The 18,956-nt window shown below is 43.8% G+C and overlaps 1 protein-coding gene across 1 annotated transcript in view; it reads left to right on the top strand.

Annotated features, from left to right (window-relative positions):
• The window catches only part of LOC126195657 (signal-induced proliferation-associated 1-like protein 2), a gene marked incomplete at its 5' end in the record, with an annotated part of 213,322 nt that overhangs the window by 93,512 nt on the left and 100,854 nt on the right, over positions 1-18,956 (top strand). Inside the window, 2 exons of the mRNA XM_049934281.1 lie at positions 12,602-12,967; positions 17,317-17,585. Of these exons, the coding sequence (XP_049790238.1) occupies positions 12,602-12,967; positions 17,317-17,585 (635 nt within the window). The remainder of the gene's footprint in view (positions 1-12,601; positions 12,968-17,316; positions 17,586-18,956) is intronic.

Raw genomic sequence — 18,956 nt, 5'->3', positions numbered from 1 at the left:
GAATGCTACAGAAACATTCCCCAGATTATAACGCTGCCTCCTCTGGCTTGGACTCTTCTGCCGATTGTTGCAGGGTGTCGGCCATCTGTCCGATAGAGCAGTGAAGTTTGACATTTGGAAAGACCACCTGTCGCCACTCAATGGACTTCCGGTTGCGTTATTGTCGTGGAAATTCCAGCATTCGCCTCCGATGGACAGCAATCAGCATGAACCAGGCACCTGCTGCGGAGGCCCATACACAATAACGTTCCCTGAGCGGTTGTTGAGGTGCGGTCGGTAGCCCCTTGGTTCATCTGGGCGATTAGTTGCTCCGTAGTTGTCTGTTCGCTCGAACACTTCTCCGGAGCCGGTGTTAACCCTCGTCAGTGGCCCGTGGTGCATCACTGTTGCTTCGGCACCGGTTTTGTATAGTGCCATCTTGCCATTCACTGTATGGGAAACTGTTTACGGACTTAGCCGTTACGGAAATACTGCAACCTATGTCAATGAACATGCCCTTTCGGACGTCAAGTAAATCTGTGTATGCATTACGACGTCGACTGGCAAGTGCTGTCACCTGCCTTCTGTGAGTCGGTCGTGATCACATTGTGACGGGAACGTATATACTGGGCGAGTCAAAAGTCCTTGGACACCCCCATAAGTTGGAAGATTAAAGGGAAATTGAAGTGTGATAATGGGAACATAGGTTTGATGTGGGGCCGCAACTTTTGGAGTGAATGTCATTCATGGCCACCATCTTGAAATCCGCCATTTTGGATTCATTTTTTTTTTTTAATGGGAAGGGGTTGTATGACACATGGAATAACACTCGCTTGAGCTCTAGAATTGAGTGGTGTAATTTGCTTTTGTCTGTCTTGTACAGTTTAGAGGTTATTAATGTTCAAAGTTGGGAAATTACCTTCATACCGACTGATACAACACATGTTCCACGTGTTGTCCATCCCGTGCAATGCACAACTGTAGTCGCCGCAACGCACGTCAAACCTATGTTCCCATCATCACATTTCAATTTTCCCTTTAATCTTCCAACTTATGAAGGTGTCCAGGGCTTTTGACCCGCCCTGTATTATGCATCGTATCTTGATATTGTTTCCGTATATGTACTGGATAAAGCAAGCCATAAAGCAAACACATATTACACCTTCAGCTGTTCATTGGCGACCTTATTGTTATGTGAAAAGCACATAAGTGTGTGTGTGTGTGTGTGTGTGTGTGTGTGTGTGTGTGTGTGTGTGTGTGTGTGTGTTACACTCAGCTTAAGTTCAAATGGCTCTGAGCACTATGGGACTCAACTGCTATGGTCATCAGTCCCCTAGAACTTAGAACTACTTAAATCTAACTAACCTAAGGACATCACACACAGCCATGCCCGAGGCAGGATTCGAACCTGCGACCGTAGCAGTCGCACGGTTCCGGACTGCGCGCCTAGAACCGCGAGACCACCGCGGCCGGCCTCGGCGTAAGTGGCAGCTCGCTATAAGAGTTCGGCCAGACGACATGATTCAGCCAGACTCGGTTCGAATCCGCATGTGTCAACGATAGTTGGTCCGGTACACTGGTCAGCGTGTGTGTTGTTTTTTGGGAGGTTTTCCAAACGCTGGGCTGGTCCCCAGTACCACCTCAGAAAATATGATACACAAACAGTTAAAATACAATAACACAAAGAACATGGTGACTGATAAGGCATCTAGTCAAAATGTTAGAATAAAATAAACATGTCACATCATGAAAACAGCGTAACAAGTACAACGGGATGATGGACAGATCCGTAGAACTTGTGGCCCTCGCTTAAACACGCCATTCAATTCCTGTTCACTCTAAACAGAGCATGAGCTAGAAGTCGGTTGACAATGTAGTGCCGGCTAGAATTATCAGGCGAATCACACATTCGTGCGCAAAGGTTATAAAAATTTGAGTATTGGGAAGTAAATACGACTTGGAAATAATTGGTAGAATTCAGCACCACTATTAACTTGATACTTTTTCAAGTGCTTCATCTGAAAACTACCTTGAGCAGTTAAACAAAGAACCGACTCGTGGCGATAACATATTAGATCTTCTGGTGACAAACAGACCCGAACTATTTGAAACAGTTAACGCAGAACAGGGAATCAGCGACCATAAAGCGGTTACTGCATCGATGAAATGAAATGTCGTGTGGCTAGTGCCTCCCGTCGGGTAGACCGTTCGCCTGGTGCAGGTCTTTAGAGTTGACGCCATTTCGGCGACCTCCGCGTCGATGGGGATGAAATAATGATGATTAGGACAACACAACACCCAGTCCCTGAGCGGAGAAAATCTCCGACCCAGCCGGGAATCGAACCCGGGACCTTAGGATTGACATTCCGTCACGCTGACCATTCAGCTACCGGGGCCGGACTGCATCGATGATTTCAGTCGTAAATAGAAATATTAAAAAAGGTAGGAAGACCTTTCTGTTTAGCAAAAGTGACAAAAAGCAGATTACAGATTACCTGACGGCTCAACACAAAAGTTTTGTCTCAAGTACAGATAGTGTTGAGGATCAGTGGACAAAGTTCATAACCATCGTACAATATGCGTTAGATGGGTATGTGCCAAGCAAGATCGTAAGAGATGGAAAAGAGCCACCGTGGTACAACAACCGAGTTAGAAAACTGCTGCGGAAGCAAAGGGAACTTCACAGCAAACATAAACATAGCAAAAGCCTTGCAGACAAACAAAAATTACGCGAAGCGAAATGTAGTGTGAGGAGGGCTATGCGAGAGGCGTTCAATGAATTCGAAAGAGAAGTTCTATGTACTGACTTGTCAGAAAATCCTAAGAAATTTTGGTCTTATGTCAAAGCGGTAGGTGGATCAAAACAAAATGTCTAGACACTCTGTGACCAAAATGGTACTGAAACAGAGGATGACAGACTAACGGCCGAACTACTAAATGTTTTTCCAAAGCTGTTTCACAGAGGAAGACTGCACTGTAGTTCCTTCTCTAGATTGAGGGACAGAGAAACAATTAAAATCGCTCAAAAGAGGAAAGGCCGCTGGACCTGATGGGATACCAGTTCGGTTTTACACAGAGTACGCGAAGGAACTTGCCCCCTTCTTGCAGCGGTGTACCGTACGTCTCTAGAAGAGCGTAGCGTTCCAAAAGATTGGAAAAGGGCACAGGTCATCCTCGTTTTCAAGAAGGGACGTCGAACAGATGCGCACGACTATAGACCTATATCTCTAACGTCGATCAGCTGTAGAATTTTGGAACACGTATTATGTTCGAGTATAATGACTTTTCTGGAGACTAGAAATCTACTCTGTAGGAATCAGCATGGGTTTCGAAAAAGGCGATCGTGTGAAACCCAGCTCGCGCTATTCGTCCACAAGACTCAGAGGGTCATAGACACGGGTTCCCAGGTAGATGCCTTGTTTCTTGACTTCCGCAAGGCGTTCGATACAGTTCCCCACAGTCGTTTAATGAACAAAGTAAGAGCATGTGGACTATCAGACCAATTGTGTGATTGGATTGAAGAGTTCCTAGATAACAGAACGCAGCATGTCATTCTCAATGGAGAGAAGTCTTCCGAAGTAAGAGTAATTTCAGGTGTGCCGCAGGGGAGTGTCATAGGACCGTTGATATTCACAATATACATAAATGACCTTGTGGATGATATCGGAAGTTCACTGAGGCTTTTTGCTGATGATGCTGTAGTGTATCGAGAGGTTGTAACAATGGAAAATTGTACTGAAATGCAGGAGGATCTGCAGCGAATTGACGCATGGTGCAGGGAATGGCAATTGAATCTCAATGTAGACAAGTGTAATGTGCTGCGAATACATAGAAAGATCGTTCCCTTATCATTTAGCTACAATATAGGTCAGCAACTGGAAGCAGTTAATTCCATAAATTATCTGGGAGTAGGTATTAGGAGTGATTTAAAATGGAATGATCATATAAAGTTGATCGTCGGTAAAGCAGATGCCAGACTGAGATTCATTGGAAGAATCCTAAGGAAATGCAATCCGAAAACAAAGGAAGTAGGTTACAGTACGCTTGTTCGCCCACTGCTTGAATACTGCTCAGCAGTGTGGGATCCGTACCAGATAGGGTTGATAGAAGAGATAGAAAAGATCCAACGGAGAGCAGCGCGCTTCGTTACAGGATCATCTAGTAATCGCGATAGCGTTACGGAGATGATAAACTCCAGTGGAAGACTCTGCAGGAGAGACGCTCAGTAGCTCGGTACGGGCTTTTGTCAAAGTTTCGAGAACATACCTTCACCGAAGAGTCAAGCAGTATATTACTCCCTCCTACGTATATCTCGCGAAGAGACCATGAGGATAAAATCAGAGAGATTAAAGCCCACACAGAAGCATACCGACAATCCCTCTTACCACGAACAATACGAGACTGAAATAGGAGAACCGATAGAGGTACTCAGGGTACCCTCTGCCACACACCGTCAGGTGGCTTGCGGAGTATGGATGTAGATGTAGATACAATACTACGGGTTTCAAGAGAGAATGCGCCAACCAGGTTACGACACTCCAATAGTATGATTAAGGCACTAATTTTGAGTGTTTTAATGATTGGCGACAACCTCTCAAAACGTGTACTTGTATGTTATAAAGGGCAGTTAAATAGGTCGCTCCCTCGTCTTTAGTCTGAAGATAGGGTTGATGCAGCTGTCCATGCTACTCTAGCCTGTGCTAACCTCATCTCCGGTAACTATTGCAGTCTACATCCTTCTGACTCTGCCTAATATATTTATTTCTTGGTCTCCCTCTACCATTTAAATGTTCACCTGATTTGAGTTACTGAAGTATTAGTGATAATATAGATCTCTATATGTACGTACGATGGGGAGTTAGATTACCGAGAAATTGATAATGGTGTATGAATATGGACATCATAAAGACAACTGTCAACGAGTGGGATACTTACACATGTGCAAACGTGTCGCGGCTTCGGCGTTGAAACGGTAACACTTCTTGCGCAGTGGAACGATTCGATACTCGGCTGTCCGCCCCTGTTAGAACTGTTTCTGAAGTAACAAGTACCTCTAAGCCGCGACTTAGACCTAACCCAGATGGCTACTAATAAGTGACGGCTGCCGTATGGAAAGGCTGCAGCCCATTGTATTGGTAATGTGGCAATGTGAGCGGTACGCAGGGGGATGCAGAACATTCCTAGAGTCACCACTTAAAGGCGGTTCTTGGAACTTTGTAAGTATGCGTTCTTGGTATAGTCTACGTCAGTTTTCAAGAATGTGTCGGTTTTTTCAGCGTCTCTGTCACTCTCTCTCGCGGATCGAATAAACCTGCGGTAAATTTGTGCTGCCCTTCTCTACGTCCAATATCCCCTGTACGTCCAATTTTATATGGGTCCCACACATTTGAGAAGTAGTGTAGAACCGGTCGCACGAGTCATTTGTAAGCCATCTCCTTTGTAGACTGATTTCATTTCTCAGTATTCTACCAATAAGCGATGGCTGCTACCTGCTTTACCCACCTCTGAGCCCATGTGATCATTCACACATTGTAAAGTGTTACACCCAGATATTCGTAAGAGTTGTTTCCAACTGTGACTCGTTATAGTCACAGGATCTAAATTTCTTCCTTTTGTTAAGTACACAGTTTTACGTTTCTGGTCATTTAAAGGAGGCCGCCCAACTCTGCACCACTTTAAAATCTTATCGAGAGCTGACTGTATATTTATGCATCTTTTTTCAGACAGTATTTCATCATAGATAACTGCGTCATTTGCAAAAAGTCTGAGGTTAGTATTAATATACAACACTTCCCTGGGGCACCTCTGAACTTCTGCACCTGACGACATAAAAGCCTTTTAAGGCATGTGCTACAAACGATTGTGCATACGTGGCAGTACGTGTGTTTAATGTTACGAACATGTGGCGGGAAACTACACGAACGTCTACAGAATAATCGAGCTGTTATTTATTCTGTAGTTCTTGTGTTGTTGGTCACCGTTTGTTTTTATCATGAAGAATGTAATGTCACACATGTATAGACAGTACTAAGCAGCACGAGGTTAAAAAGAACGACAATTTCTTAATTTCGCTTGTTGTACTGTTCAGATTAGCGCGATGTTCGCTTATCAGTTGGCTCATACCAAAAACATTTTAGACCTGATTTGAAAATTACAACAAAACTTTTTCAAAAATTGTTGAATTTCGAACAAAATCAGTGGTGAATGGAATTGTTAAAGAGTATGTGGGTGCAACGATGCAGAACTACTGAACTACCTCCTAAAAGTTTGGCGATGGCGATGTTGGATTTATGGGGCGCTCAAATGCACGGTCATCAGCGTTCGTACGAAGTCCAAAATTTTACGCAATCCACGTTTTTCTCGGTCCATTCTAGCCACTGTCACATGATGATGATGATGATGATGATGATGATGATGATGATGATGATGATGATGATGATGATGATGATGATGATGATGATGATGATACCCAGTCCCCGGGCAGAGAAAATTCCCAACCCTGCCGGGAATCGAACTCGCGACCCCGTGAGCCAGAGGCTCGTAGAACTTTATGAAACATGAGTTTACGGATATTATGTGGAAACCGAAGCTCAGGCTTTAATCTTCCATTTTGCTCAAGAGATGGGGACGACAGCTGATATGCTATTGTTCTGCAGAATAAGTGGCTACTCTTTATTTTGAAATTAATGCCGAACAGGTGTACTTGAGGATGGTAATTTATTACGATCGATTTCGAATCTCTGATGTTTCTTCATAGGTATATACCGTGATAATGAAATTGCTGCGCACCCAACAAGTATATATCTGGGAGACGCTACCTCGTGTAGCTGCACCGAAACTGGTAACATGAGCCAAAATGCGAAGTCCAACACTGTCACGGACAGTAATATAAAGGGTGAGTCACGTAAGACATAACACCCTTTTTATTTCGATATCGAAGCGAGGTTTTCGCAATTGGTAATATGATAAGGGGCACGTAATGTTGTGTGTGGATGATGCCATGCACTTCGGTATTAACAGAGATATTGAAACAACTATAATTTTCTTAATCGAACTGTGTATTTTTCATAATTGCATTCAGTAGCTCTTGGAAAGACGGGAACAGTGATACTGGTCTGTTGGTAGTGATGTTGAAACGTTTCGCAACAGTTCGAGAAATGCACAGAATTGGAAAGCAATGCGGCCGGAGTCGGCTATTGCGGTGTTAACACCGCCCAGCAGAGCTCTCATGCAGGGCTCCGTCGTCATTATGCAGCGCGATAGGCGAACGCTATTAAGGTGAAACCTCATTTTTTATGTGACTCACATACACGGTCAGGTATAATTTTTTAATATGGAACTACTCCATATGCAAGCTTCTGGCGCATCAAATGGGACTTAGGAAAACTATTTCATGTGAGTTCGTTTTCAGGTTTTTGTTGAAACTACAGTTTCGTCAGGCGATTTTCCATTACCACTTCGACAGAATTTGACGTTTGTCTTATGCAAAAAATCTTGTCTAACTTCTCATTGGTGTATATATCTGCATGCAAGAAATGAAGCATTAAAAATAATTGCTGCATTATCTCGATCGAGACAAGAGTCAAGATTATGTATTACATACCAAAGTATGTGCCACTTAGCGCACTTTAATTTGCCCAAAGTGCCGTTTCGATATCTGGAACCGTTCATTAAATAAAAGCGGTGTTACATCTTACGTGACCCAAGTTTATGCATATGTAGGTACAACTTAACTGGCAACATTAACTAATTGTTTGCGTGACACAGCCCGGAAAAAAAATCCTGGAGTTTAGGCGAAACATTGCGAATAGCTTTCGCACCATGATAACGCACCTGCTCACACTTTGCTTGTTCGTGAAGTTTACCACGGGCATCCATATTCGCTAAGCATGACCCCATTTGACTTTCTTCTAAAAAATACATCGCCAAGAGTTAGAAGCTAACCCAAAGATAGTTACCAGAAGTGTTTCTGGGATTGGAAAAAGTGCAGGCGTAATGTACATGAGAACGATGTGTTTCGCATTCTAGGACTTCTTGCCGCGTTAATTCGGGGTAATACGTCAAGCTTTCGCCGATAACCTCCAACGTCATTCTCAGGACCAACTGATTGTCTAAATGCTGCTACGGTGGCCTTACACCTGTATAACCCATAGGCAACTTGTGATTGGTCGATTGACTGAACGCAGCATTACAAACACACAAAGTTGTTTGACGAAACAAAAGTTTTGCCCCGGGCTCCTACTCACTGGGATATTCTGTAATTAAAGAGGCCGTAGAAATACGAATGTGTGAGAACTACTTCAACCGTGACAGCAGATACAAACTTTTAGCGGTGAATTGAAGCGAGCTCCCGATGCAGAAATATTGTCACAACGTTTACGCTACTATGGGGGCAATGGCATCACCAGCGCAGATGTTGACACCGTGTGCGACAGGATCACGTAATTACTGACCTGTCACAAGCCGCCTGTGGGCTATATAATGCCACCAAAGTAGCAGTTTAGTCACCTGCTCCCAACGAAAACAGATCTAATCGTTGCGAGGTCGAGGTTGTACCCTGAATTGATGTGGGAAGAAGTCCAAGAATCTTTCATACATAAGTGTACAGTATCTAGTGGGACTATTTTCGAGCCGATAGCAACGATTTTGACGAATAAAGTAAGTTTTTTCCAAAAGAATCATACTTTAAAACATTTGTAGGACGCTTTGTCTGCGTAGTAAAAATTTTGCTATTGAAACTTCCTGGCAGATTAAAACTGAGTGCTGGACCGAGACTCGAACTCGGGACCTTTGCCCTTTGCGGGCAAGTGCTCTACCAGCTGAGCTACCCAAGCACAACTCACGCCCCGTCCTCACAGCTTAATTTCTGCCAGTACCTCGTCTCCTACCTTCCAAACTTTACAGAAACTCTCCTGCGAACCTTGCAGAACTAGCACTCCTCAAAGAAAGGATATCGCGGAGACATGGCTTAGCCACAGCCTGGGGGATTTTCCAGAATGAAGGTAGGTTCATATTATCGCACACTCCGCTGCAGAGTGAAATTGTCATTCTGGAAACATCCCCCAGGCTGTGGCTAGCCATGTCTCCTTAATATTCTTTCTTTCAGGAGTGCTAGTTCTGCAAGGTTCGCAGGAGAGCTTCTGTAAAGTTTGGAAGGTAGGAGACGAGGTACTGGCAGAAGTAAGGATGTGAGGACGGGGCACGAGTCGTGCTTGGGTAGCTCAGTCGGTAGAGCACTTGCCCGCAAAAGGCAAAGGTCCAGAGCTCGAGTCTCGGTCCGGCACACAGTTTTAATCTGCCAAGAAGTTTCATATCAGTGCACACTCTGCTGCAGAGTGAAAATCTCATTAAGGAATTTTGCAATTGTTTATAACCCAACTCGCCAGTCAACTAGGGTTTCGAAATTCTAAACATTACTCAGAACTGGATGACAATGCAATATAAACTCGCTTTCTTGGCTGTCGGATCGACTTAGCTGCTGTGGGGATGGGGGTGAAAAGGGTTAACCCTTGACATCTGAGGTGCCCTGCAGGACCAGCATGTGGTGCGGGTAGCATTGAAATGCATGCCCGGCGATGTGTGTGGAACTAGACAACAGGCGCTAGAGGTCACTGCCGCATCTGCGGGTGCTAGTATCGTCTCTGCAGTGCTACCCTGGCAGGATCGCTTACCGTGCCCACCTCGCTGGCCAGTTGGTATTGGCAGCCGCATAATAAAGCTAGCAGCGCCACAGTTCTTTCAGGTGTGTGTTCGATGTGCTATCTTATCGTTCTCATTACGCACCATTGCTTTGGTTGCGACTTAGGTTTTCGCTCTTGCACTACTTGTTTGAACTGCTGTGCTACTGTGCCATCTATGTTGTGCGTAACCTCCTCTTGTTTGTTATCGTACTGTTCACACTGCTGTTGATGGCCAGTATCTTCTGGTTGTGAGAGTCGTTCCCAATCCTTGTCAGAATCTCGGTTACAGTGATTTGGAACAATAAAACAAGACCAAGAAGCATAAAATAATTATTTAAATAAAAATTTTAGTATAATACATTTTTAAATTGGACTAAAAATTAAAAAATAATTTCTCTTTGTCTCTCACAGATTCCTAGCCCCCTGCAGATAGTTCTGAAAATTTGTGATTGTAAATTTTTAACAGCTGCGAAAACACTAATAGTAAGGTTTGCAACAAAAACGTGTTGTGCGTGCGGTAGATGAGTTTGGAGGTGAACTATTTATCCATTAGTTACGTATTGTACATGCCCCAGGATTTCGTTATGTCTGACAATTAACATTTTCATAGCTATTAAAAATTAACAACCATAATTTTCAGAAATCTCTTTATGGAGTAAGGAATCCGTACGGAACTTTGAGAAATAATTTTAGCCTTTAGTCTGGTTAATAAAGTCTTATAAATTTATTTAAATCATTATTCTGAAAATGCCCCCTACATCTAAATATGTGTAACACAGAAAAGATTTTAGACTGCCATGGTTCCGAAAACAAATTCCAACTTGTTTGACAACTACTTTCAGGCGTTAAGCGAGTCGATTGCCATCTAGTTTGTTAGGTGTGCTCTGATATTCTGTTCATTATAGTCATATAAAGATTCTGTATGAACCGAAAATTGAATCTCACTGAACACTCAAGGGCTGTGATTTTGTTTACGATTTTAATGATTATTAACTCCTAAACCATGTGAAGATCGGAGTTAATGCATTTGGTGAAAAAGCCCCAGCCAATACAATTTATAATTGAATGAAACTATATGGTTCCAGAGACATTTTCAAGCTCTGACATCTATGATGTAAGCTGTTAGAGTTTAGGGGGAATACCAAGTGGGTTGAGGCGTGAATGGGAATTGGGGAATGCAAAGCCGGTGTGCCAGCGTGGCGTAGTGGTAAGTGCATTAGTGTGTGGAGTTATGCAAAGCCACTGTCCTGGTGTGGCGTAGTGAGCAGGGGACGGGATCAGATCCTGGTCTTAGTACAAATTTTCATTTGTCACTTCAGTCTGTATACATAATTTATAATTGGTACAACGAATTGAAAGTCAGTCTCCAGCGTAGCTGTCAAGCGAAGGATCTAGGTTCGAGTCCCGATACTGCCGCAAGATGTTTTTCTTCGTGGGAGAACTGGAACGTTGGTGCAGTTAGCCTCGTGAGGCTAAATGAGTAGATACTTGATCGAGTAGTAGCGGTTCCAAGGTCAAGAAACCCGACAACACCCGGGAGAGCAATGTGCCTACAAGATCCCCTCCATACCGCATCCAACGACGCCAATAGTGAAAGGATAACTTGGCCCGTCTAGTGCCAAAACATGGAACTTCATCTTTCAGCGATTGTGAAAGAGATCGACCAACGTCTCACGAATTTTTTCGAGCGGCCTTGGGCATTAGTATGAGTAAAATCGAAGACATTTCACAACAGTTAGACATGAGAAGTTAATCCTCGCAATATCAACGCATTTTTCATAACGCGCATTACCAGGGGTAGGGGGAGGGTTCTTTACGCACACACTAAAAAAGATTTGATAAATTTGTTAATTATTGTTCACTTATATTAACAATGAGAGATTAAAGTGTAAATACGTTCCGGAGCCTGAAGATATCCTTCGGCGCACTGTTGTCAGTGTCAATGCACTTTAAAGCCTCAGACATTTATGATGATGTATGCTGTTAAGTGTACTATCAGGAGGGGGGGGGGGACGTCGACGACGACTACTTTATATCCACCCTAGAAAAGAATTTATTAAATGCAAATAATTGCTTCCAGAATGAGATTTTCACTCTCCAGCGGGGTGTGCGCTGATATGAAACTTCCTGGCGGATTAAAACTGTGTGTCGGACCGAGACTCTGACTTGGGACCTTTGCCTTACGCGAGCAAGTGCTTTACCATCTGAGCTACCCCAGGAAGTTTCATATCGGCGCACACTCCGCTGCAGAGTGAAAATGTCATTCCGGAAACATCCCCCAGGCTGTGGCTAAGCCATGTCTCAACAATATCCTTTCTTTCGGGAGTGCTAGTTCTGCAGGTTCACAGGACAGCTTCTGTGAAGTTTGGAAGGTAGGAGACGAGGTACTGGCAGAAGTAAAGCTGTGAGGACGGGGCGTGAGTCGTGCTTGGGTAGCTCAGATGGTAGAGCACTTGCCCGCGAAAAACGAAGGTCTCGAGTTCGAGTCTCGGTCCGGCACACAGTTTTAATCTGCCAGGAAGTTTCAAATAATTGTTGCTGACTTTAGCACAAAATATAATTTTTGGAGAGAGATTGATGTGTAAGGAAGGTCCCTGAACTTATTGAATATGACATCCATTAGGGAAAGTGACATCTATTGCTAAGACTTAAATTTTAGGGTTAGGTTTAATTGAAAAATTCAAAACATTAATGGAATTTGGCAGAATAATTCGTTAAAAACAATAAATATTTTCTCCGAAATTTTAAAAATAAAGTAACTGGCTAGATTACAACACTTTTAAAAACTAATCTTATTTGATTTTCTAAGAATTGTCATTGTCGCCCTCGCTGAGGATAGTCACCTGGTCTGACACAAAATTTAAAATAAATCCTGCGCGGCCAATGTCGACGTATGTCACCAGAAATGAAGTTCCTGACCGAAGGAATGTCTGTCCTTGCAGGCAAATCTCTACGCCGGACGACTCCGGGTGCGCGACCCCCGACTCGGCGGAGCACCAGCAGCAGCAGGGGCGGTGCCGCTGGCGGCAGCTGCAGTTCGCGCACCACGACGTGCAGTCGCTGACGGCCGGCTCGCTGGGCTGCGCCGCTCTGCGCCTGCGCGGCCTGCAGCTGGCACGTCGCCGCAACACGGCCACCGGCGCCTCGGCCGCGTCGGGGGCCGCGGCGGCTGGCGGGGGCGGCGGCGGCGCGGGGGCGGCAGCGGCGGCCAGGGCCGCCACGCCGGAGTCGCCCGCCGACTCGGGGCCCGACGCCGCCCCCGAGGAGCACGACCCGGGCGACGGCCGCTGCAACGACCTGCTAGAGAGGTGCGTGTGCGCCGAGGAGAAAGGGAAATGACGAATGATTGGTACTGATAGCTCGCGCAGCGAAGTGGCATTGTTATCATACGTGGCTTAAGGCGCCCTGTGGCTAGTACTCAGGTATTCGATTATAGCGAGAACAAAAACTGAGGTGAACGTGCAGGTCATATTTGTTTCCGTAATTTGTTGGAAGCTGGGGGTTTCTTTTGTGTGACAACTTAGAGCAGTTCAGTTTCCTTCAAATCTTTTACGTCCACACCCCATCTTTCCCACCACTGAATAATTGTCATTCTCTGTTGCTGTTATTGGTATTCTGTCACGAACAGCTGAACGATATGCGACATTATCCGTAACAGTCATTTATAACCTTGTAAAATTTATCCTAAATGATGTTTCGGAGGCAGGAGAAGATAAAGGGAAGAAGCAGAAATACCAACAATGCAGGGAGTAGAGTTAGTGATATATAAATTGTAAAATAACCATGCACATGGTCGAGATGGGATGGTGTCACAACTTATAAAATTTGGCAGTCATCGTCTAATGTGTGAAACACAGGCACTAATAAATAACGTTCAGGAAAATGAAAACTTACCTGGATGTGATTTGACAGTTCGTGCAGGTATCGGTCAGTGTGTGTTGGTCTTTGATACATGCTGTGTCCCAGGTTTTTTGATACATGCTGTGTCCCAGGTTTCCACCATCCTTTGTCACAAGCACATCTAGAAAGGGCAGCTGTTCGTCCTTTTCTACTTCCATGATAGATTTTATGTTGGCATAGAGGCTATTAAAGTGTGTTAGGAAGGCCCTAGTTTTAGTTTCCTCAGCTTTTCAGTGAAATGTCCTGAGTCCTTTATGTATGTGTCAGGCTTCCCCAAAAGTGACTGGAGCAAAGAGACAAGTGTTTTGCCAGTTTGTGTGTCTGTCAGCCAGGAGTGCTAAGTCAGTCAGTCTTAATGGAACATTATTCATACAGATCTTTGGTAATCCATATAGGTGAAGCAGTAGGGCTTCTGTCTTGTGCAAGTTCCTCTACAGAGTGATTTTTTTCTCGTAGTGTACAAACTCCAGGGATTGATTGATGAGAGAATATGGTACAAAAAAGGTCTAATGAACTTAAGCCCAGAAATACATGGTTTCGATGCTAGAAACCATTTGTTCAATCTATCTTTTTTACATATACTGCAGTCTAATATGCGTCGTACCATGCAGGTACAGCTACAGTATGCTTGGTTTCTTCCTACAAGGTGGTACTTTTCCTCATGTCATGTTCTAGGACCCTCTCCTGCCATAGTAATCGGTAATGTCGTGTCCAATTCACTTCTTTTGCTGACTCACCTTGTAGTGGGTGTGATACAGCATTCTACAAAGTGGTTCTGTATTCAGATTGAGTGCTTGCCATCATGGTGTTTACTTACAGAAAGGCAAATTGCAGCAGGTGGCGGGTACCGAGGTTGTATCAGGAGACCTGTCCCTGCCAACAATAACCACAGCATCCAATGTTTGCAACAGTGTTTTGTTGTTTGTCTGAGACAGGGTCGTTTCAGGAAGCAGGAAATTGTGAAGGAAATACCCAAAATATTGGGACCAGACGTGAAGAAAAATGTGATTAATACTGTGGAAGACATCTGCCATGTTGATACCGGGCAGTTGGCCTGCCAGTACTGGGTAAGCCAGCTGACTGTGTGGAACATTCTTCATGACAATTGTTACTACCCTTGTCAGTTACAGCATGTGCAGGGCTTACTAGCGACAGACTTGAGACTTCAGGAGCAGTTTTGTCATCGTTTCTTCACCACACAGTCATGATTCCATCCTTTGCGTTATCCATTCTATCCACAGATGAGGCCGTCTTTGTGGAGTGGTATCCTCAACTTTGTCATCTGTGGGATAGTACACAGAACCCCCACGGTACAGTGACAGTGAATCATCAGGATCACTGCAGCTGGAATGTGTGGGCTGGGATAATTGGCAAATGTATTTTGGGATCAGTCTTCCTCCCACGCCACCAAACAGGCTGAAACTATTGGCATTTCTTATGGGTGACTTTGCCTCCCCTGCTGGAAGAAGTGCCATTGATGATTCGGAGGGTTATGTGGCTGCTACATGATGGTGCTCCAGCCCACTTTACCAGTAAATGCCCAAACATATCTCAGTTGTCTTCCCTAGTCAATGAATCAGATGAGGGGCTCCAGTTCACGGCCTGCTCGTTCACCGATCCCAACCTGTGGTATTTTCGGTTATGGGACCATCTCAAAAGTATTTTGTATGCAAAGCCCATTCCAGATGTGGAGACACTAGAGCAGCATATTTATGCTACCTTTGTCACTGTTTGGATGCAGTGTGGCTGATGTGAATGTGAGAGACAGAACGTGCTACAGCATGTACACGCATGTATTGAGGCATGTGGAAACCATTTTCAGCACATACTGTAACTGTGGCTGCATGGTACGGCGTGTATTAGACTGCAGTCTCTGTAACAGTGTATGATTGAATAAATAGTTTCTAGCATGGAAACCATGCATTTCCAGTCATAAGTTCATTAGACATATTTTGTTCCCTAACCTGTCATTGATTAGTCCCTAGAGTTTGAATGTGGTGGAAAAATATATGTCCACTGAGAGAGAAGACACCTTGATTAACCTCTTTGTATGCCATGTGATCCACTGTCTTGGATGCGTGTTTAGTGTTCTGTGTGTCATCATATCTAATAGGTCCTGGAGTGAAAGCTTCAACTTCTTTCACCAGACATTCATGTAACATTGTACTCCCACTTACACACTGATACAGACTTGCTTTTGGTTCCATGTAAGCAAGAGTCCATGGAGTTGCACAGTCTGAACCAAAAGATACTCTATTTACATGTGTAAAAAAGCATACAAAGTTACTGGAAAGTGGAGTGAAGAGTCTGTCTGCAACTGTGCACTTAAGTTGCTGTGGTGCACTGAGAGTGATTTCTAGAAGAAAGATGGAAGATTAAGGCAACCTGGTGCAAAGAATGTGTATTTCAAGAGAAATGTGTGAAGTGAAGTAAAGATTAACGCAACTGAAACAGACATAATAAAGTATTAAATATAATGTGGTGTATGTTGAGGGTGTAGGCAGCAGAAAGCAGAGCAGAAAATTAAAAAGAGAAAGACCCTGTGTTCCAATGCTGCCAAGAAAGACACGCCATTGAAACCTCAAAGACAATTCGTGGTAACAGTGATCTGTACATGCCAAAAGCTTTTGGCAGACTTCGGTTCACCAATGACTTGAAATCTTAAATCTTGACGTCTTGGAAAAAATTGTTTTTCTTATCAGTGTCTCCACTGTAAATCTGTTGCACGGGTTCAGTAGGAATCAGTAGTTATCCTTGCGTACTGTCAGTTTCAGAATTAGTATTCATCCTCGAAAGAAAGTCACATTTTTAAGAAATGTCATGCTGCCCTTTCCCTCCTCCATTTATTCATCCACAGTGACAAAAATCTTCTTTCCATGTTGTTCACTGCCATGGTATATAATGCAGCTCCTGCAGGGAAAACAAGGCCTGATCATTTCCTTTTAGCACGTTATGCACGCTGCTCGTTCTTTGTGCGTGAAGTAGTGATGTGCACTTTGTGACACATCTAACCGTATGTGGTATTTCATGTTCATTTCAGCCTGCTCTTTAAGGAACATGTAAATTGTCCCTAATATATGAGGGGCATTGACAAAGTTTAAATGATCTCTTGAAAGAAATAAAATTATGAAATTAATTTGCCTGTCTGCAGTCCTATTGTACATAAAAATATGTGGATCACAGTACTGTAGCATACCACTAGAGGAGACAAAACAAAATGGCACAGATGATATAGTGTGCATGATGTCATTATATTGAAACTGCCTTTTGTAATTGTTCTACAGACCTGAATACTGTGTTCTCTCAAAATTAAGGCAGTCTATTTTGAGATAAAGACTTAATAATTCTTTAAAAGTTATCATAACCAACACTTCTGTTGCTTTTTCTCTAGTGGGATTTGTTAGAACACTTGTATCACCTACAGAAAGTACCATTTCTGCTTGATGAATGTTAAGTGCAAGGGCATTCACATTTATGTAAGGAATAGGAGTGGACCCAAAATCCAACCGCCGTGGGACTTGTTATTGAAGTCTCCCCCGTGACTAAAATTTTCTCTTCTTCCAACATCTTTAGATTTAGTCACTACAACTGTTTGCATTCTGTTTAAGTAAGATTCAAACCAGTTATTTATAAATCCATGAATTTCGTAAAATGTAAGTTTTTCTAAGAGAACAAAAGGGTCTATTCGATCAATAGTTGGTTAATGATTTGTTGTGCAGAGAGAGGATTGCAACGGAGTTGGTGTGTTACGTTGCAGCTGCCCATTCTTCCGGAATGAAGTGGGTGGCGAGGCGGAGCGTGTTGTAAGCCTGACGCGAGGTGGTGGTGGTGGCAGCAGTGGTGGTGGAGGTGGTCGAGCGCCACCACTACACCGTCCGCCACTGGCCGCAGGGGTCAGTGTGCTGGAGTTCCCGGCTGGCGAGTCCCACTGGCGGTCCGGTGCCTGTCCCCTGCGTCGGCAGCGTGCAGCCATCGAGGGGGTCGACCGTGGCGCACTCTACTACCGCAACTACTTCCACAACCAGGGTATGTCTTTACATCTGTGCCACTAATCTGCAATTCGTGCACAAGTATTTAGCTGTGCGTCATAGCTTCTGTGGTGTCACACAGTCACATTCGGGGCTGCTACCACAAACTGTACTCTCACTGATGGTGCTTTGTTGGCAGATGGGAATTAAATTTGCATAGTTACTCCATTATATTTATCTAAATAATGGTCACCAGGCTTGCTTTGACCCCTGAGACAAGATGATTAAATTTCTCACAACTCCAAAAGTCAAAGCCCTGTAGCCACCTCACTACTTCAGGCCACTGGATTGGAATATTTTCACCATTTACTGTTCACTCCACTGCATCCAAATGGCCACTAACTACTTCTGCCAATAATAACCACAAAACAAAACAAAACAATAGTACAGTTCATTCAATAGGGAAAGAGTTACACACAAACATCACTCTCAAATTTTCGAGGGAACAAACAAATTTATTGCCCTGAATTAACCCTAGCCAAGTGCAACATTATCACTGCCACCTCCAGCTAGCTAGCAGCTCCATGCTCTACTGTGAGGTTTCCTTTTTACCGAACAAGTCCATACTCACTAAATCGGAGCAGTTGCAGAGAAAAAACAGGATAGTGCCTAAGCAGAAATCCACACATGCACAAGATAAAGCACTTCAGATTCTCTACCTTCCATTTTGTACTAAGTAACGTAATTGCTCACAAAGGATCACCTGTAATTCTAAGTACACAATGAAAACACCACCTCTGCCCCCAGAGGGCACAAAGCTTCCACATGTCGTGAGAGCTGCTGACACTCCTAGATTTTGCAAGCTCCAAACTTATCTACAAAATTATTCTACATTCAGGCCTTCTAGAGAATCTAAAACGGTAGCTAAATTTAGGCAGTTTCATGGGCCATTTCTTACTCCTGCTGCTAATAGAGATTCTGTAAGGTGCTACCTGTGTAGGATATTCTATTGCCTAACATAAACACGACACCCATAAAAACAATGCAAGCAGCAAAAATGAATAACAGTCATCTGCCACTGACTATGGCAATTGACACCTGAGTTAGTGGAGCAGTCTGACAGTGGTGAATACCACAAGAGTTGCTCATTCATTGGCTGGTTGTTTGGTCATGTCCCTTAGGCAACTAGATGTGAATAACTTTGTTATCCTGATCCAAGGCTCAGTACTTTCCATTTTGTCCTCCTCTTCAAGTGAGACCTAAAAGCAATCCTCATTAAACCAGTGTGAATGGAAGCACACACAACTGAATGACCATTCGCAGACAATTTGCCAGTGTTGATTACTATTCATTTCTACCTGTGGGCAAGCATTTAGACTGGGGAGGACATGAGAGAAATAGTATGCCAGGATTCTAACTTCCTTTGTGC

Source organism: Schistocerca nitens, chromosome 7 (assembly GCF_023898315.1).
Source record: "Schistocerca nitens isolate TAMUIC-IGC-003100 chromosome 7, iqSchNite1.1, whole genome shotgun sequence".
Lineage (NCBI taxonomy): Eukaryota > Metazoa > Arthropoda > Insecta > Orthoptera > Acrididae > Schistocerca > Schistocerca nitens.
The sequence above is the reverse complement of the archived record's forward strand: the minus strand, read 5'-3'. Positions and strand labels throughout refer to the sequence as shown.